This window comes from Aethalodelphis obliquidens, unplaced genomic scaffold (assembly GCF_003676395.1).
Source record: "Aethalodelphis obliquidens isolate GAN/ISIS:26980383/991018 unplaced genomic scaffold, ASM367639v1 scaffold34, whole genome shotgun sequence".
NCBI classification, from domain to species: domain Eukaryota; kingdom Metazoa; phylum Chordata; class Mammalia; order Artiodactyla; family Delphinidae; genus Aethalodelphis; species Aethalodelphis obliquidens.
Genome location: NW_020837978.1, coordinates 21112874 through 21133569, shown reverse-complemented (window position 1 = coordinate 21133569; position 20696 = coordinate 21112874). Strand labels below are relative to the sequence as shown.

The window sequence follows — 20696 nt, the reverse complement described above, 5'->3', positions numbered from 1 at the left end:
GCCAAGTTGACATGTAAAACCAGCCATTACTGCGGTGGACTCTCCTCCTCCTCTGGGTCACAGTGCACTATTCTTCCAGTTTCTCTCCCAAGCATTTGGAAAGTAGTAGCACTGCCAGCCATTTCCACTGTCAGCAGTCTATGACACCACGATCTGCACCTTCTCCAATTTCAGTTGTGTGGAACAGAGCCATTGTGAGGGGCTTTTCCATGGTCTTTGCAGGTCACACCCAGATTTCTGGAAGTGATTGCTCTGAGTCTTAATTTTTCTCCCAAGACTTGTCTCTGGCTTGTTAAAAAACTCCTTTGACTTCCCAGAATTTCTGTGCAAATTTTGACAGCTGCCAGTCTAAGGAAAAACCCAGACCAAATATTGTTGGCTCTGTTGTCTTTCTGAATGTCTACCACAGTTTGGTCAAAGTCACGTTAGGTGTGACTCTGCTGTTTATGATTATCTTGGCTCCAAGCACATTAATAATACAATGGTTAATCTTATACTATTAAAGAAATCGGTGCTTATTTCATGGAGTGAATCAGACTGTGTGTTGAGTTCATAGACTTTCAACCGTTTTATGAAAAAGAAATCTAGCAGAGTCATGGGCTTTTTAACCTCTCCCCCAAATCATGTTTGTAGGCAGAGATTAGTGCCAATGGCTGGTTTAAAGTGAGACAGAGAAATCCTTCAATATTGATACAGTTCAGAAATACTGAAATGTTAATTTCAACATTTTCAGAACGGCAACAGATTTCAAGCAAGCAGCCAATCATAATTACGGGTTTCATTTGGGAAGTTACTTTCACAGCTATGGCAACAACTTGTAAACTCTTCCGAATTCCACTAAAGCCCTTTGCCTAAGGACGGATCTATTTCACAGAGAAGAGGATGAATTTGGAACAGTTACAAATACACAAGTCCCCATGAAAATATAGAAATTTTTGTGAATGCTTTCAATTTGACAGCTTGTCAAGCAGATCCTTTGGAAAAGTTTTCGGACAAGAAAGCGTCTCTCTTCCTCTAGCTTCAGAGGAGAGGAGACTGCTCCTTTATCTCTTTCCAAACAAGGTTTTAATGATGAAGTCTTGAATTTTTTAAAGATGCAACTTAGTTAAGCAAGAAGCAGGCGGTGGAACCCAATTTTACGGAAACAAATGGGGGTAAGGAAGAGCTGGAATTTTAATTAAAATCCGTGAAATAAAGAACACATAGCTTGCTTCCTGCAGGGACCAGTTCTTGATGTTGGAAGTGTTCTGGTCTAAATGTGGCCAATTTCCTCTCCTCCAGGGGCCCCAGGTCATAATTCACCCAAGGAAGCTGCAGCTGCTGAACTCTTGCCCTTCCTGGCAGTTCCGGGAAGACTCCTCTGGCGTCGCCTGAGGGTTCAGGCTCGCGCCAGAGTTTCCCTCACCCCACCCCCGCGCGGAGGGTCTCAGTTTTCCTATGGCTGCGCGGTCTCTTAGGTCTTTGGGGGCGAAGCAGAGGTTCATCTTTAGTGTCTGAGAGACCATCTTGGGGGGCTCGTGAACCTCAATAACGAAGAAACAGATGCTCAGAACAAAAGCTAAGATCATTCCTTTTCTATGTCTATTTGCAAGGACGCGGACGTGTTGGCTCCGTGGCTTAGCTGGTTAAAGCGCCTGTCTAGTAAACAGGAGATCCTGGGTTCGAATCCCAGCGGGGCCTTTTGTGGTTTTCCTGCCTTGGAAAAGGGTATGGGGGATTAAAATGTAATCAATCTTAAGGGTAAATTTTCCCTACGGAGTTTCACGGAACTGTGTTATATGAGTCTGAGGGTGGGGACAGTTTTATCGTTTACAAAAAAGAAAAAGAAGAAACAAAGATGAATTTGTTTTTCTTTCAGAAGAATTTCTATCTTTCTTGACGTTCTTGCATTTTTATGTAGTGTTTTTTCAGCAAGCAAAAAGGGAACCAGGGAAAGCAGAAGGCAAAGTCGCCAGATTTAAACTATAAGCAACATCATAATCTCTGGTCATTCTATTATTTTTCCTGGGGAAATCCCAAATGGATGCACTTTCATAATCTACAGGCATTATTTTTTTAGCAGGATCAGCCTCTGGAATGACTGATAAATGCGTTGTTGAGAAGGTTGCAGCATCTCAATTCATAGCAGCCACTAAAATCCAACTATACAATGCAAGTTGTAAATAAGTATTTCAAAAGGTGGTCTTGTGGTCAGAGTTTTTTGGAAAGGAAAATCAAAGAGAAAAATATTTGTCCCCGTGATTTCAGAAAAGAAGCTGTGAGGGAGAAGCATCCTTTTGATTGCATATCCACGGAGTGGATAGCCCACTAGAACACACAGACCTGAAGCTGTTAGCATGCAGGCTGACTTGAAGGAGCAGTCCAGGAAGGGCTGAGGTGCTTTCTTCCAAACTCTCTGTGAGAGAGAGGAAGGAAACATGAGAGGTGGAAGAGAAGTCTGGAGTTTTAATCATTACTGGGCCCCTTTACATAGAAACTCAAGACCAGGGAAATGAAGTTCACTGTAACTGTTACCCTCTTACTCATCTCCCAAGACCAAGCTCCCCTCCACCTGGCCCAGAAAGTCCCACCAACCTGGCTTTTACCTTCAGAGCACATTATTTTATGTAGATGGTCAAGGGTTGAAATGTGATCTCCTGTTCTGTCTGCAGAAACACAATGTCCCAACACTTTGAAGAATAGTTCAGGAAACAATTCTTCTTTTATGGAGACTTTCTCTACTCACTATGAAGCTTGATTCCCCACTTTTCTTTATAGGCATCACACAGCAGTGGAGAGTACCAATGAAAATTCAATTAATAATCAAGCTGAGAAGAAAAAAAAGCGGATTTTATTTGAGCTAAACTGAGGATTATAACCAGGAAACAGATTCTCAGAAAGCTCTGAGAAATGTTCCACCTGTTCGAAGTCGAATGCACAGTCATATACATTTTCGAGACAAAGGATAGTACATCAAAAGGTACGGATGTGTTTGCTGACATTTTACATAAAGTTCACCAAGGCTATACATAGTCCATGTAAGCATGTACAAAGGGGGCAGCAAGTCACCATGACCCCCTACAAATTTGGTAAAGAACGCTATTCTTTTAAGAAGTTACATCGCTAGCATCAGCAGAGAGGGGGAAAATATGATCTTTATGGTGGAGCAGTCACTCCCATCTTTGAAGTGCTCTGTTTAACGTGTAATGCAAATGCACACTGCACATGAGGGAGGAGGTCCAAACAAACACAGAGAGAGAATATTATGTTTAATTTTTCTTGCCCTGCCTTAAAATATAAATTTTATTTCATCAAAAGACAGACCCTCTTTTTCACATTCTCCTATCTTCTGCTCAAAAAAGTCTTTTTCCCAGGCCCGGATTACACACCTCCCTCAAATGGTGAGGCCAGCTGCGTCCCAGTATAGATGTCAACACTAGACCAATCCTTCATCCTGTCACCAAACCTGCCTTAACCTTTACCCTTCTACTCCATCAGGCTCTAGGAATACCTTTACAAGGATGCTTCCAGCCAAGTGGCCCTCAATAGATTGCCTGATCTGTACCAGTGAGGTAGTGTTGCTGGCTACTGAAGTTATAGAATATTCCAGGTGAGGAATCTAACCATCTCTCCCAAAAACCTAAAAATCTTCCGAACTCTCCATGTATCAATCGTGAAAATGATTTATGTGTACAAGTGGAAATGGTTTACAGTCAAATGCTTGTTTATCCACCCAGTGCCTATCACGTGGCAGGCACCATGCTAATCTCACGTGGCTCATGAGTTCCGTTCTAAAGAGGCTGGTGGGAGGATGAGTCAAACAGTTCAATAGCAATTACAGTAGAGTGGGATATAACACCATTGGGAGTGGAGGGTACTGTAGGCCACGCTTTGATACTTAACTCAGACTGGGTGGAGATAGAAGGAGGTGGGGAAGACGTCATGGAAGAAGTGACACCCAAACTGAGCATGGAGGAGATGTAGGCAAGATCGAGGCAAGAGAGTGGGCTGGAGAGAGAAGTGGAAGAGGTGCTCCAAGCAAAGGGAACAGTGTGTGCCTAGAGGTGAGAAAGAGGACGCTCAGTTCAGGTAAGCGGAAGCAACTAGAGAATGGGGTGTACAGATCTTGAAATTCTTCTTTGCCTGGCGATGACCATAGGCCCATAGGCATCCTCATAATTTGTGGCAGGGGTCCCCAACCCCCGGGCCACGGACCAGTACCGGTCGTGGCCTGTTAGGAACTGGGCTGCACAGCAAGAGGTGAGTGGCGGGCGAGCAAGTAAAGCTTCATCTGTATTTACAGCCGCTCCCCATCGCTCACATTACTGCCTGAGCTCCGCCTCCTGTCAGATCAGCAGCGGCATTAGATTCTCATAGGAGCGCGAACCCTACTGTGAACTGCACAAGTGAGGGATCTAGGTTGGGCACTCCTTATGAGAATCTAACGCCTGTTGGTCTGAGGAGGAGCTGAGGCGGTGATGCCAGCGCTGGGGAACGGCTGCAAATACAGATCATCATTAGCAGAGAGGTCTGACTGCACAGACACCATAATAAGTCAATTGCTTGCAGACTCATATCAAAACCCTATCAGTGACTGACAAGTGAAAACAAGCTCAGGGCTCCCACTGATTCTGCATTATGGTGAGTTGTATCATTATTTCATTATATATTACAATGTAATAATAATAGAAATAAAGTGCATAATAAAGGTAATGCACTCGAATCATCCCGAAAACATCCCGCGCCCCCCTCCTTGGAAAAACTGTCTTCCACGAAACCAGTCCCTGGTGCCAAAAAGGTTGGGAATTGCTGATTTATGGCATCAAGAAAACCACAGCTGGACTTGGTTTGACAGTTGATAAGTCTCAAGTGTTTTGTGTTTTCTTTTGAAAAGACCATACATTACCAAAGCAGTATGGATGGAACTTGAATTTACAAGTTGTGGATTAAGTGGGACCTCTAGCTGGGCTGCTGAGATTCTCCTATGGAGATGTACAGCTAAAAGGGTCTTTATTTCCCATTTCTTCCTGGGTAGCAACACTCATCTACTTGCTCCATACCTGTTTTTGCTGCCGACATGTCTATTCCTCGGGGTAGGAGCTGCACCTGTCCTGTTCACAGGCGTTGGCAAACAGTGGGTGCTCAATTACAACAACAAAAAGATTTGTTAGGCATTTATGCCTGGGATTTATCAGGCCTTTATTATTTGCCAAGCACTTTGTATATACCAAATCATGCAATCTCACAGCATACATATGGGGTAAGTTTCAATTATTTCCTCCATTTTAAAGAGGAAGTCACCAAGGCAAGGGATACGAAGTCATTTGCCTGGAAGGTCATATAGCTCGTAAGTGGCAGAGCCCAGGTAGCCTGAATAGCGTTGGACCCACCTAGTGACCCTCCAGGCACTTCTGAGTGCTTCTCCTATTACCCTAGGAGTTGTGCCTATTTGCCGTTTCCTCCTTTCTCATGTTTCCAGGGCCCACGTGGGGACCCTAAATGGGCAGAAATGGACAATATGTGGTCACCTAGGCAATAAAGGGAAACTTCATTTGTTTGTTCTTTTCTAGCCTTGCTAATGACCATCTTTCTAAGACATACCAATTCACTTTTCTTTCAGTGCATGTATGAACCTTTCTGTGAGTTCTGAGGAATTTAGAGGAGAGAGAGGGCAGAACAATTCTAAATATCAATAATCATAAGACATTCACCCTATTTTCTGCCTTTGTAACCTGTTATTAGATTAGATTTCTTTTTAAAAAAAGGAATGGAGAGGAGAAAATTCCAGTCACCTGAGGTTTTTGATTTTGGGGGGCTTTGCAATAAATTATGTACAAATAATATTCACTATCCAAGTTCTGAGTTCAGAATAGAAACACTAGGTTAATATTTGTAACTGTAGTATTAATGCTCAAAATAAGCGGGCTGGACGTCAGGAAAACTGAATTTGAGGGATGTTTCTGGAGATGTCACTAAACATGAATTTGTGTGTGTCTAAATCTCCCTTCCTGGGTCCTGGGTCCTGGGTGCTGTTCTGAACTGCAAAATTTGTAAACTCTCAGACCCTCATGACCTGCAAGTCAATCCTGCAGAAAATCTTACACAGCTTCATAATGTAATACATAGGAAGATGTTCATTGATAGCACCCTTATTTGTGGTGGGAGGGCGTTGGACCTAATCTGGGAGTCATCCCTGGGTGAGGACACACACTGCAGACCTCTGTGCAATAATTAAAAATAATAGTTCTAGATGGGGTCTAGAGGTACGCACAGCAACACAGATTGAAAAACTGGCACACACACACAAAAAAAACTGTGGCATGAAAGGGACAAAGTAAAAATAGAATGAGATATATGACACAGTGTCATTTATGTAATTAAAAACGCATGTACCGAAACCAAAAATACATGTTCTACAAAAACATATAGCAAGAAAGAAAAGGATGATCTTTCCAGTGATTTCTTATGGGGGTGGGAGACGAAAAATGAAATTGAAAGGCAATTAAAAAGGAATCCATAAATAAATAAAACAAATGAAGGGCCCTGTGGACATCAGTGATAAATAATTGAGGAGTAACATTCATTCGACTCCTTGAATGTGAAGGAGAGAGAGAGGGACAGACAACTAGAGACAGTGAAAGGAGATGAGATTACAATGACTAGATCTTAAATTGTGTTCTGGGTACAGAGTGCTTTCATTCTTTTTTTAAAATATTTTAATTTTTTTATTTCGGATAATTTATTTTAGAAAAAAAAGGATGAATCCACGAGGTGAACATTCTTCCATGTTGAATACAATCGTTGAATAGTTTGAAAAGCGAACTGTCAGGAGTGGGATTCGAACCCACGCCTCCAGGGGAGACTGCGACCTGAACGCAGCGCCTTAGACCGCTCGGCCATCCTGACTCGCTGTTCGCAAGAGACACTCGGATTTCATTTCCGTGTCTACCTCAACGCTAGTTAACTTTTTTTTTTTTTTTTTTCCCTGAGGATGTGGAAATTCTTCGGTTAAAAAGCGAAACCACAAGTTTGCGAACGGACCCGGACGCCGACCGTGGGTGGAAGCGCAGGATAAGTGCCGGGTTGCCGGGGCCGCCGGGGGGCGTCTTCTGCATGAAAGCGGATTCGATTCCAGGCTGCCGCGGGCGTGGCGGCGCGGGCCTGGGTACCCAAGAGTAAGGGAACTTTTTCTCCATTCTCGACAGAATTCTTGTTCAAATAATGGCACCCACGTTGCTGAAGTTGCCTTACTTAAATTGACACCTGCTCCCAGGAGGTTTTAGGCTATTTATTCAGTTTGGTGCTCGCCGAGGCCCAGCCCTCTCGGGCGCTCGCTCATTCCTCCCTCCTGTCCTTTCTGTTGTAAATCTCCCCGCTGGGGTTACCCTGGGGACCGGTGTAAGGGTGTCCGGGTGTCTTGCTTCTTGTTCCGAGTTATCTAGCTGTACACTGAGGATTTGTGGACTTTTCTGTATGGATGTTATACTGTTCTCAAAAGGAGACCAGTTCTGCCTTTCACTTTCTACAAGTGTATCGCTTTATCTTCCATTAATTCTTATGGCTTTCCTAAATCTCTGTTTATGTCCAGCAAAGCTACCAGATCTGCACCACAAAGAGTTTCTAATTGGTATGGAACACTCCTCAAAGAGAATTTAGTTTAGGTCCTTAGAACTAAACCATGGAGATATAGTTTTTTTGTTGTTGGTTTTTTTTTTTTTTAAGGAGAGGATAAACCCAAATTTTGACATCGGTTATATTTGAGTGATGAGATTTTGATCATTATTTTTTTAAATGAACTTCCATATGTATTCAAGGAAAAAGGCTATTTCCATTTTAAATTTTAGAATGAGAGTAAATGTGCATGTGGTTGGGAGTGGACTCAGAGGTTTTGAGAAGGAATTTTGAGGAGACCTGAGTGGGTCTGGAGGCAGAAGGGACAGATAGATAAATTGGGATATGCAGAGAGATGGCGCGGAACAGTTGTTGTTGTTAAGGGATGATAGAAGTTGTACAGTTATTTTTCTCTTAATTTGAATGTCTGAGCTCAACTATCTCACAGAATCTCTGTTAAAGAGAGGCAGGCCCTTTCAAACATGTGATGACCAGAGTTGGCATTTGGTGTGTGAAATGAAGTCTATCACTATCATTTCAGTAGCATTTGCGTTTTGGGGCTGATCTTTAGCTGTGGGGTGAGAGGTTTTTGTTTCTGGTTAAAAAAGAAAATCAGGCCTTGGAAATACTACAATTATTTGCAGTGGTGGAAGAGACGCCTTTTTGGTGCTTCTAAAATCACAGTATCACCGATTCTGCTTCAGGTGATTAAGACGGGCTTTGGCAAAGCATCAGCAAGGCCACCTTTCTTCTCTTTTGGAAGGTTTGAAAATAAAGCCAGAATGACCAAGACTGTTCATTTCTTCCAGGCACTGGTAGCTGGTGCCAGCTGGAAAGAAAGCCTCAGAGCTCATCAGATAAGTGCCTCATGAGAAGAGGCTAAACCTGGGAGGGGGGTGGACACAGATGTTTCCTAAGAATCTACTACCAGCTCAGTACTGTGTTTGGTAACCATTTTCCTGGAAGATCATGAAGAAATAGGAAGATCATGAAGAAATAGGAAGGGGAGAGAAGTCGCAGAAGTAATTAAAACCTATGACGAGTTCTCTTTCTACTGTCAGAGAGGGGTTCCCGTGGCAGTCCCATCTATTCGGAGTGAGATTTTACATATACATTTCAGGATACACATTGTACATTACACTAGCAAAACAACTGCTTGAGGTTCTCAAGGATTTTTAAAGAACTTCGGACTTTGTTTCTTGAACTTGTTTCTTTGTTTTTTGAACTTTTTTACTTTCTAAAAGTACAATTTGAACACAAATGAATACGTGTTTTTCTTTCCGGTATGTGGGCCTCTCACTGTTATAGCCTTTCCCGTTGTGGAGCACAGGCTCGGATGCGCAGGCTCAGCGGCCATGGCTCACGAGCTCAGCCGCTCCGCGGCATGTGGGATCCTCCCGGACCGGGGCATGAACCTGTGTTTCCTGCATAGTTAGGCGGACTCTCAACCAGTGCGCCACCAGGGAAGCCTGTAAACTGCTTGATTTGCATTAAGGTCAGACCCTCTGTGAGGGGGACTATTCCTGATTCTTGCTTGGGGCAAATAGGGAAAAGTGGGCATCTCACTGAACTATCAGGGCCTTCAGACTAGGAATCCAAAGGGCCTTTCCTCTGGAATGGTGGTTTAAAGATCACCCAAGTTTGTTTGTTTTTCCAATTATGAGGCACCACCACTAAAATTTCCCAAACATTTCCTCCAGAGGCTAAGGGCGGGTAGCCATTGGCACTGTGGCCTTATTGTAAATAGCTGGACAGTCCTGGGACAATAGCCCCTTCCCTGGTGAGCCCACTGCCATCAGGTCTGGGGATGGGTCTTGGATAAACAGAACCACACTGCTTTGGCTCACTGCATTCCCACGCAGGTTTCTTTCCTCTGTTTTTGTTTCAGTTCCACTTGTTGGGATAAAGAAAGGAAGGTGCAGATGCTGTTTTCAGCAATCAGACAGACCTATTTATTAGGTTAAGACCATGGGCGACATCTATCCTGGAAACTGGAAAACCCAGTGGAAATGGAAGGTTGGAGCCTGGGTAAATATGCAGTCTATTGGGAAGACAAGACACACATATATAGGAAAATGCAAATACAGACAACTGCGATCAATCCAGCTGTGCTGACACAATGGTGCAGCCTTCAGGGAACCCTGAGGAGAAGCAGCGTGTAGGAAAGCTGGGTGGGGAGGGAGCGACTGGTGGTGCAGTGTGGAAGTGGGTGGTGGTCGAAGCTAATTAAAGGTATGGTGGAGGGTCTAAACCAAATGTTGGGTTGAGGCTGAGACAATGGCTGATAAAGTGGTGATCTTACTGAACGATGATGCCTGGAAATGCCTCTGAAATGGAGAGATTCTAGATCAAAAAGAAGAAGAGAACCTGAGACTTGTGGAGTCAACAAAGTGAGGTTGAGATGAGCCCCAGGCAAGGGAGAAACACGGGTGCAGAGAGGGGAACAGGGCCGAGGCATGGCTGTGAACACAACCTTTGAATTTTATCTAAAATTCTCCCCTCTATCAAACGTTCTGTCTGATCCCTTAGCCCTGCTCATTTCATCTCTTCTTTACTCTCCTTGCCAATTGCTCAGATCCACCCCAGGGGATATGACTTAAAAAATTTGACATATAGGCCCTAAAACTCTAGGGGCAGGCCAGATGTCCATCAATGGCCTGGGTTCACCTCACTTTCTTCTATCATGACTTCCCCCGCAAGTTCCGTTATGGGATTTCAGCCTCGGATCTTCCCTTCCCAGGATCCTTTGGGTTTTCTGCTTGCCTAAAACCTGTTCCTGTACATATTCCTATTCTGGACACCAAGATGTTTCTGTCACAACCCTAGGCCAGCCTAAGCCCATCTTGATCCCTGAGCTTCAAGTGCCTTCCTATAGGCTTTGCCTCAAGGGCCAGGAGAACGCGAGAAGTGGTTGGAGTCCCCTCTCCGCCCCCTGAATGTTGAAACAGAAACGGAAACAGATTAGGAAGGTCCTACACCCCACACTCTATCAGCAGCAACACAACCTTTTCAAGATTAATTAATCCCTACCCAACAGGAAGAAACAGGGGCTGGGTACAGCTGGCAGATGAAGCCCCAGGGGGTGATAGAGAAGGGGGTAAGAGCGAAGGGAAGTGGTTGAGCTGGGGTATTCCTTAAGGTACCCGTTGGCTGGGCTGGGGAGGGATCAGTTTAGAATGGAGGGTGTCTGTATCCCCAGAGGCAGAGTCCTGCCCTGTGGGCGAGAGTGGGATGTCCTTAGAAAGGTCCTTGGGATCAGCAACTACTGTGACTCCCTCAAGCCCATTAGTGATTGGGCAGATGGTCAGGGGCTTTTTACCACAGGACCACAGGCAGAAGAAGGGCCGGAGGGGGCCTGAGAAAGAGGCATTAGAGAAAGTATAGATATGGGATCCATCAGTCATGTTGTAGAAGCAGATGTCTCCTGACTCACAGTCCAGGAAGATCCCAACTCGGCGGGGGGGTCCCGCCAATGGGAGAGGGGTCCGCAGGGGGGTGAGAGCCCAGTACCCGTTTCCATACAACTCCACAGCCCAGAACCCATTCTCGGGAGTCATGGGGTCAAATCCTTTCTTCATCACGTTCTCCCTACACACCCCGATTGCCCAGTCAGTCCTGTCTCCCACCTCCACCTCCCAGTAATGTCTCCCCGAGGTGAAGGCCTCACGACCCAACACACAAGGCCAGGAGTCAAATCTCTCTGGTTTCTCAGGCAGTTTCTGACGTGAATCTTCCAGTCGGACAGATTTTGAATCCTCATACAGAAAGAGGTGGGGGTGGGCGGTGTCTGGATCCAGAGTCACATCAACTAGAGACAGAGAGAAAGTGAGTCTGAATATCAGTGAATGTTAAAGGTTGAAAGAAGTGGGACACTGCTCTAGCAGTTGACAGGTCTCCTCCGGAAGAGAGCTGCCTGGCCTGCTCAGCTGTCTCTAGTCCCATCTTCCATCCACAGCCACAGGGTGATGTATGAACTGACTGTCCCCAGTGCCCCATGGGACCCTGTCAGAGGGGACTTGTCTTCTAGCCCTCTTCCAAGGACCCTCTGTGTGCCTCAAGGAAAACGTTGAGGCCATTTGCCATCGTCTTTCCCCTCTATATCCCCATCACTACAATATGTTAGTGGTTTTTATTTCCAAGTACTGTAGGACTTTGAATCCCTGAAAGGTAGCTCCTCGGAGCCCTTGAGATATTTAGAGTCACTGACCTGCATGCAATGTAGCCTTTTTCCATTCTGCAAGGGGGGAGGGGGGAAAGACTGTTATTGACACGTTTTATAATAAGAGAGAGAAAACCTTGTGGATGAAATAATTAGAAGAAGATAGAACTTACTGAGCTCTTCCAGGAGTTTTTCTGCAAAACAAACAGAAATACCTTAGTGACCTTCTAGAGTGGGCATGAGGGAGGGGACAAAACAGGTGTAAGAAACACACAAAGGAGTAACTGTTTACTTCATGACTACCTGATTGTTGAAGCATTATCAATAAATGAAGAACGGGGATTATGTTTTGTTTTCTAAGAAATATGCAGGAAGTTCCTACTGGCTTGGGATCAGATCTTTAGTCGTTACTGGGAAACCAAGTTAAAAGTAAGGATAGAGTCTGAAGGTGAGTAGTGAATACACATCAGGTCTATTCTCTCAGAACTGGTTTTGACTCGTCTTGTACCCCAAACCTCTGTTATTCTTCATATTGGGTGCCACTGACTTCAGGAGCCTTATAATCCCCTCTGACTTTCAGAATTCTAGAATCAATTATCTTCCCATTGGCAGTCATCCTAAAGGACTTGGATCCAACCCCACTTGGAAGCATTCCCAAAAAGAAGACTGGGATTCTATGACTTACCTTTAGAGCTGAATTCATGCCTTTTCTGTCTGGATCTTTCCTTGTATAGTCTCCAAGTGAAAAATATGGACCCAATTGTGAGAAGTCCTAGGACCATCAAGACCACAGCCACAGCCACCATCCAGGGAGTCAGCCTTGGGAAGAAGGGAGCTAAAACAAAATCCCCAAGAAGGACATTTGTTGAGAAGCTCAGAGCAAGTCCAGCTCCTCTCCTGACTCCAAAAGGGGGTGGAAGAGAGGATGACCTGGACCTCTCACATTCCTCCCATGGCAAAATAGTCCCTCCAATGCCACTCTGAGCTTTTCAGATAAATTTTGATCTTAGGTAACAGAGAGCAGAGAAAGAGAGGAATGAAGATGAACAAGAGTCATTTGGGGACAGGACCTGTGAGATAAAAAATATAATGGACCAATTCCTGTTTTCATGGAAATTTCTCCTTAGCTATCAATGCAGGATGGGAGCCAAGGGGTTGAGGGAAGTAAATAAGGAAGGGGAAATATCACATCTGAGTGCAACAGAATGGGACTCAATGACCAAAGAATAGGGAAAAGTTCCTGCCTGAACCAGAGATAGTGTGTAAGGAATAATGAGAAGATTTGCTTCCCTGAGGACCCTGGAAAGTTAGACAGAGCTCTAGCATGGAATGGGGAGGAAGGCAAGGCAAGGGTGGAAACAGGAGAACTAATTTAGTTAGATCCAGAAGACCCCCCCCCCGCCCAGAGACAAAGCTTCTCTACCAAGATATATCTCCCAAGATAGAAAATCTGGAATTTGTATGAGATCTAGGTAAAATTTATGCCTTCAGAATCTCTACTCTTCTAGTGAGGCTGGTGGGGCTTGGTGGGCAAGAGTTTAGGTGGGGGAAAACTTAAGGTGAGGAAAATAGACAAGTCTGCCATGAGGTTACAGCCGGGCAGGTGTCCCATGTGATGTGGCCCTGAAGCTGTGTCAAAAAGGAACCTAGCACTGATTTCACTGACCTGGTATAGAAATCTCTACTTCCTTCTTTTGGCCGAGAATGAGGTTCCGGATACAGCAGGACACATTCTTCATGGAGGTGTCCCTGATGATCACTGAAGCTGCCACGGTGAACAGACCTTCTTCATCAGGGTTCCTGGACTCTGACACGGATGGAAACTCCTCTCCCTCGGGAGTTCGCCACTGTACCCGGGGCTCTGGGTACCATCCCACTGAGGTACACTCCAGCCAGATCTCTCCACTCTCTTGAACTTCCATGTGGATGTGAGGATCAGAGCCCAGAGCTATGGAGAAAGGAGACAACTTACTCCTTTAGCGGACATCCTTCTGGGAGGCTTATAACCACAGGACTATGTAGTTTGAGAAAGAGAAACCCAAGGGAACTGGGGATGAGGGGGACTCATCTCCATAGTTTATTACACAAGGAAACAGAGGTATCAATAAAAGAATACATCTTATCAGACAGGGGTGCTGTGTTGGGATTTAGTGTTGGAATTGTGGGCAGGAGATGGTGGACAGACAAGGGGTCCGGTCAGCGGGAACAGCAAGCCCAGTGGCTTAGGGGTGGGTTAGTGAGTCTAGGCTGGGAGCTCCAGAGATGGGAGAGAGCTCTGTGGTTGCAAGTATCATGAGAAGGCTTTGGGTAGGAAAAGGGCTAGGATTGAGAATGTAAGGATAAACAGAGAAGGAGTATCCTTGAGGAGAAGGGGGATTGGAGGTTCTTTGCACTGAGATTGTAGTTGACAATTTAAGTTTCACTTACCTGTGATACTGATTCAGGAATTTTCTTGATCGATCTCAACCTCATCTACCCCCACCCCCCAATTAAATTGACGTAAATCAACAGGAAGCTGTTTTTCCTTTCTGTTCAGCCTAATTATTTTCTTACAATCCCACAAAGTACAGAAAAACAGCTAGCTTCAGAGAAGAGTTCTTAAACACATATCCACAACTATTGGTTGAAATCCATATACCAAGTCGTGCGTGTACGTGAAAATGTGTATTCTTTTCATGAAAAGGGCCACCACCCTCAGCAGATTCTCAAAGGTGTCTATCACTCAGAAAAGGTAACAATGACAGTTTATGCTATCAAATCTCTAGGGCTTTATAACCAACCTTTAAGATACTTCCCTAAAACGGAAATATATATGAGTTATATATGATGCTGCCACGTGGGGCACTCTGTTATGAGGCAGGGACCCAGATTTCACCCAGGTATTTTTCAAACTTTATATTTATTTGACTACATACATGAAAAGCAATATAGTTGTATATTATACATTGTAGGGCAGTCGAGGCACAGTAATAATATCTTACAAGTACATAATGCTTTTAGAATTGACCAAGCAGTTTCTCATATATTGTCTCATTTCATTTCATTTCTGCAAAACCTTGCTTGAGAGGTGGTGCTTTCCCAGTTTTACAGTAGGAAATATAGCTCAGAAAGAGATCTGTTTGATGCCAAGTGGGAAAGTCAGACCTCAATGTATACTTTCCTCCTGAGTGTTTACCATTTTCCTTGTTGTTTTACTCTGAAATTTGGCTTGAAAGGAAAAAGGAAACAAAAACAAAAACTTTTGTAGGTAGATCAAGACCCTTAACAAGCAGCCGTGCTCCATGATTTTAGGAAATTGGCCTTTGGGTACTAATCCATGAAGCGGCGTCAAAGTATGCATTGAGGTTGCTCACCACAGCCTTAATGTAATGGTGAAAAATAGACACAACTGAAATGGTTCATTCTGGGCTTTGATCAAGCAAATTATGGTCTATTAATAGAAGAGAATGTTATACAGTCACTGCATCTTACACTTCTTTAATTAATAACATGGGGAAATGCTTATGCTATAATTGAGAGAGAAGGGCAGGACATCATTGAAATAAAGCTCCGTCCAGAAAGGTAATTCCGCTGCTCCCTTTCCACTGTCAACTCAAACCCCCTTCCTACTCATCTCCTACCCTAGGCCTGCCAACCTCTTCCAGCCTAAAAGGGATTTGGGGAATGAATGTGATGGCTTCCAAATAACAGATCCATAGGAAAATATATCCCTCATGGAGTCACCGGAGAAAGTCAAAACCGGTCTACTCACCAGCCACCTTCAGAGGCACGGTGGCCTCTTCGTAGTTTTCGTCCTGCCTGAAAAAGCATCGGTACTCCCCATCATCAGAGGCCTTGACGTCCTGTATCCTCACAGCGACGCGCCCCTCCGCGATGCGGTCCTCCACCAGCGTCACTCTCCCCCGGTACTCGGCCATCTGCTCTCCGGGCTGCTCTCGCCCTTCCCGGCGCACGAACACCGCGGGAGAGATCTTCTCTCGGAACCACCGCAACTCCATGCGCTCGGCGCTCACGTTGGGGGAGAGGTGACAGGGCAACTCGGCATCTTCACCCACCACCGCCAGGATGGGCCCCGGGGGTCCAATCACGTCAAAGGGAGCTGCCAAAAAACCAGGAGGGTCAGACAGAATGTGGAGGTGGGAGATGAGGACTGATACAGACCAGGATCCCGCCGAAGGGCGGAGACTCTCCCACCATTTCTCTTATTCCTACGACAGCCCAAGGGAGCCCATCTCGACCCTTATGGAAGTCGCTAAGGAGAACCAAATGGGATTGTTTACAATTACTGAGAAATTTCAACCTTGTAGGCCAGAGAGAGAGAGAGAGAGAGAGAGAGAGGGAGAGAGAGAGAGAGACAGGGGAGACCTACCAGAATCCAGCTCGGGCACCTGGAGGAGAATGAAGACGAGCAGACACCCAGGGAGACAGGAGTTTGGGAAGACTGCCATCTCCAGCCTTTGTGGGCAGCAAGATGCTGGTGGACTGGAGTTTGTCAGGAGCTTCAACCTAGGAGACAGATGAACGGATAGGAGATAGCTATGGGTTGTTGAGACACTGTTCTCCCAGCGTCCTCCCAGCACTTCTTTCCAACTTGGAAAGAGTCATTTGCACCTGAAGCTTCCTCCTTACCTCCCCCCACAGGGCAGACTTTCAGTCCAGGCGGCCCTCAGCACGCTCTCACCGACCACCCTAAGTCTGGTCAATCTTGTCTGTATAAAACAACAAAATGGGCCCTGAATCCCCAAGAGAGACTTAGGATAAGGGAATTGTGAGGCATAGTACCCATTAATGGGTTTCATATAAATAGAAGAACCTTGGAACCACTGCCCTAAAAAACCTCTTCTTTCAAATACAGTAATTTGGCATTTGCTTTTAGCAATGATAGTCAAGATACAGTGATGGAGGTAGAGATGGAGACCAGGGGAATAAGTTGGAGGAGAAAGGAAGAAAGATTGGGAGCAGATAGAACAAGAAAGGGGAGCTGAAGAGAGCTAAAGGGCTTGAAGAGTAGAGGGCCTAGGACTAGGGAGGAAGGAGCCAGGGGGAGAGAAAATGCCTCCTGGCTGCTGGCTCTCTCAAGGGGTGAGAGTAATCCCAGATACTGACCTCTGATGTTGGAGGAAAAGGCACCAACAAGCTTCTGCTACCAAATGAGAAAGTTGGTTGTGGCCCCAGGGGCAAAAGTTAAAGGAGGAGGAAGGGGGAAGTGCTCTCAGGAAAGCCTGCCCCCAGGTCCCTGATGTATTTACTTTGGGGAAAAAAAAAAAGTTTTCTAGAGAGGAAAAGGTCTGTGGATTTGTGGTCTTCAGCTGAGAAATCAGGATATGCATTGATGACCTGGGCTAAACAGAAGGGGACAGGGCAAAAAAGAAAGAGGATTCAAGAAAACACTAAAAGAAAATGTAAAGCCTTGGGCCGTTAATTCACCTCTCCAAGCCTCAGTTCTTTTATCTGTAAAATGGGAGTATTGTTAATAATACCTTCTTTGGAGTGGTGTTGCAAGGATTAAATGAGATTAAGCATGTTAAGTGCTTAGCATATAATAGGGATTTAGAAGAGAGAAAGTTGTTATTCTATTATTATTTATGTGAGTTGAAAATTAAAGATAGGCTAGGAATACATTTGTGTGTTTCAGTTTTCAGGGCCCCAAAGTTGTCTCTCTACCAAAGCTACTTCCCTAAAAGCAATTCATGAGGCCTGCAATTTCTTGTTTTGGGTTAAACCCCTTATCGTTATGGAAAATTTAAAAATATGTATATTTTTGAAAGTAGAAATCACTCATAATGTCAGCAAATAATGACAGCCTCTGGCAGAATTGTTGATACTTTTGTAAATATAATTTGAAACATTGTTAATAGCTACATAATATCATATTGAAGGTTCCTATAATTCCCAAGACTGTGGGACATCTTGAGTTTTTTGCCTATTATAAATAGTGTGCTTTATACACAAGTCTTTGTCCACATCTTTTATAGTTTCCTGATAAACTTTCTGATGAATTCCCAGAAATATTGTCATCAGGTCAAATGGTATGAACATATCGTCAAAGTTTCCTCCTGAAATGTCAAGCCTATCACACCATCAACCGAGATGTCCTTCTCACCTAATTCCTGCCAGCATTGAGGGCTATTATTCCTCATCATCACTAATGGAATGGATAATGTTGACCAAATTATTACTTCACAATGCGTTTATATAATGAGGCTGGTCATTTTTCATGTTTATATACTTTAATATATTCTGGAAGTGAATTTTTCGAGCTAATTGCCTTTTTTTTTTCTAGATAGATTCTGGAGCTCTTTTTTTTTCTTTCTTAATCAAAATGCATGAACTTTTTAGAAATTAAAGACATCAACCCTGTATTATATGTGTGGCAAAAACCCTTCACCACCCGTTTGTTCTTTGCCTTTTAATTGGGACTATGATTAAGACCAACAAAAAATAATTCCTCCAGTGGACCCACCTGAGTGCTAGGAGAATGAATTTTCTCAAATACAAATCTGATCTTGTCACTTTTTGCTTAAAAATCCCTACATGTCTCCTTAGTGACCCCAACACCCAGTTCAGGCACCTTAATCTGGTCAAGAAAATGCTGTAAGATCTAGTGGCCTCCCTCTTTCCTTCCTCTCAGCCTCTTCTCACCAGAGCCTCTCAGTCTGTCCAACTCACATGAGAAACACTTTTGAAGTCTTTGGTCTTATCTATAATGTTTAAAGTAAATTAAACATTTTGCTGCATTACACATGAAATTTAAAAAAAATATGACTCTGGCTAGACTTTGCCCCCTCCAAGTGAAATCAGCTCTCCAGGAAGATGGGCCAGGTTTATCCTGTGACATGGACAACTTCCTGGTCCCTCTTTGCTGGCACAAATCTGACCTGAATCCTACCGTTTATTTTTGTTTATTTTAGATATGTTTAGATATGTTTATTTTTGTCTTTTGTTTCCAAGTCTTTCTTCCCCTCCTAAACTGAGCTCTTTGAGGTCTCTGACCTCGTATCAGCACATAGACCGAAGTAGAATTTGCAGCTTCAATCACACCCACCAGTCCTTGGCTTTCCTAGTTTGAAATGTGCCTGCCTCATTCTCAGCTCCCATCTGTGCTTAACTTTCAAAAATATCACCGATAATGAGTTTCCTCTCCTCAACCCATTCTGATTAGACTTCTGTCCCTCGCTCTACATTGTCAAAATATCTTAGAGGAAAATTTGGGGCAGGAGGAAGAGCTTTTACTTGCACCCAAGAGAGCTAGACTGAAAGAAAGGAGCTGGGGAAATAGAGAGCAAATGGTATTCAGGGTATTATGTGGCAGCCAAGGTTCTGATGGATAATATCTGAGTCATTTTGACAGAAACTAGCAGTTTTGGACAATCAGTGGCAGGATCTCTGAATTGTCCAGGCTCAATCAGGGAACAGACATTCTAGATGCCCCCAGTTTTCATGGCTCCCATTGTTTTTTAGGTGCCTTTGTGATGTGGGGCTACTATGAGCAAGTTCCTGTTATTCTGGGGTCCTAGAAACATAAACTGTTTCCTCTTAGACATGAAACCATTTGGGCTGAGGAGTGTGATGTGCTCCTCCGATGACAAGATGTCAGGGCTTCTCCCCCTACACTCCCCTTTTCACCACACACGATTCAAATTTCCTAATATTATAAATTAGTCAGATCCAATGATTATTCTCTTCCTCGTTTTACTTGACATCCAACAGCATTTGACTGAGGCAACCACTTACTCCTTTTTTTTAAGAAGTAGTTTTTATTCTGTCAAAGTAATTCATGCAAAGCATTTTTATTTTTTTTGCGGTACGCGGGCCTCTCACTGTTGTGACCTCTCCCGCTGTGGAGCACAGGCTCCGGACGCGCAGGCTTAGCGGCCATGGCCCACGGGCCACGGGCCCAGCCGCTACGCGGCATGTGGGATCTTCCCGGACCGGGGCACGAACCCATGTCCCCTGCATCGGCAGGCGGACTCTCAACCACTGCGCCACCAGGGAAACCCTCTTGCTATTCCTTGATGAATCCATTTTTAGATATTACTTTTCGATGCTCTATCATGAGCAGTGATGATTTCGTTCTTGTGGTGGCTGAGTTTATGTGTCAACTTGACTGGGCTAAGGACTACCCAGGTAACTGGGAAAAGGTCATTTCTGGGTGTGTTTGTGAGGCTGTTTCCAGAAGAGAGAAGCATTTGAATCCGTAAGTGAAGAGACCGTCCTCACCAATGCAGGTGGGAATCATCCAATCCTTTGAGGGCCTGAATAGAATAAAAAGATGCAGGGAGGGCGAATTTGCTCTGTGCTTGAGCTGGGACTTCCAGCTCCTGCCCTCAGACATTAGCACTTCTTGTTCTCTGGCATTTGGACTCTGACCTGGACTTACATCATCGGCTCCCCTGGTTCACAGTTCTTCGAGTTTGGACTGGAACTACACCAACAGTTTTCCTGGGCCTCCAGGTTACAGAGGGCAGATGGTGGGATTTCTTTGTCTCTATAATCACGTGAGCCAATCCCTCATAATAAATCTCTTTCTATATATCTGTATACCGTATATCCTATTGGTCCTGTCTCTCTGGAGAACTCTGACTAATACCATTCTTTTATATCACCAATAGAAATATATCATTTTTGTTCAGTGTTTCCAATACCATGATTTTGTGGCTATATTTTTATGGAGCTGAGGATCACATATGATTACATTTACTTTCCTGTACAACTTTTTGTGTTTGAGAGGGATGGGGGAGGGAGGGAGTTAAATGGTTCACCTTATTTCCTTTGTTTAGTTTTCTGTGTTCCCATCACAGATTTTTCCCAGCCCTTGACAGTCTCTCAGTACAGTCTCCGTAGTCAGACATCTCAGGTCATTTATTAGTGCTATTACAATCCCTCCCTAGCCCCATTCCCATCCCTCCCAGAGCAGCACTTCTCTAACTTAAATGAGCATATGCTT

The 20696-nt window shown here is 44.4% G+C and overlaps 1 protein-coding gene and 2 non-coding genes across 3 annotated transcripts; 1 reads left to right on the top strand and 2 right to left on the bottom strand.

Moving 5' to 3' along the window:
• The first annotated feature begins 1606 nt into the window (after positions 1-1606).
• On the top strand, positions 1607-1680 carry TRNAT-AGU (transfer RNA threonine (anticodon AGU)). The gene has a single exon. It is a non-coding gene; the product is annotated as a tRNA-Thr (tRNA).
• A 5122-nt stretch (positions 1681-6802) lies between these two features.
• TRNAL-CAG (transfer RNA leucine (anticodon CAG)) lies at positions 6803-6885 on the bottom strand. The gene has a single exon. It is a non-coding gene; the product is annotated as a tRNA-Leu (tRNA).
• A 2164-nt stretch (positions 6886-9049) lies between these two features.
• On the bottom strand, positions 9050-17437 carry BTN1A1 (butyrophilin subfamily 1 member A1). Its single transcript, XM_027128613.1, has 7 exons — positions 16119-17437; positions 15501-15848; positions 13416-13697; positions 12435-12584; positions 11923-11943; positions 11798-11824; positions 9050-11398 (listed from the first exon to the last, which is right to left on the bottom strand). The coding sequence occupies exons 1-7, from the start codon at positions 16195-16197 to the stop codon at positions 10725-10727; spliced, it is 1581 nt and encodes a 526-aa protein (XP_026984414.1). The 5' UTR covers positions 16198-17437; the 3' UTR covers positions 9050-10724.
• Positions 17438-20696: the final 3259 nt, after the last annotated feature.

What these genes read in the sequence shown, in the direction of transcription:
- BTN1A1 (XM_027128613.1), bottom strand. Translation starts at nt 16,197, where the DNA reads ATGGCAGTCTTCCCAAACTCCTGTCTCCCTGGGTGTCTGCTCGTCTTC. An exon ending in AGTAGAGATTTCTATACCAG is followed by an intron (nt 12,585 to 13,415) that starts GTCAGTGAAATC and finishes ATTTTGTTTTAG; the next exon opens with CTCCCTTCTTCCCAAGGCTG. An exon ending in AAAGGCTACATTGCATGCAG is followed by an intron (nt 11,399 to 11,797) that starts GTCAGTGACTCT and finishes CTCTGTCTCTAG; the next exon opens with TTGATGTGACTCTGGATCCA.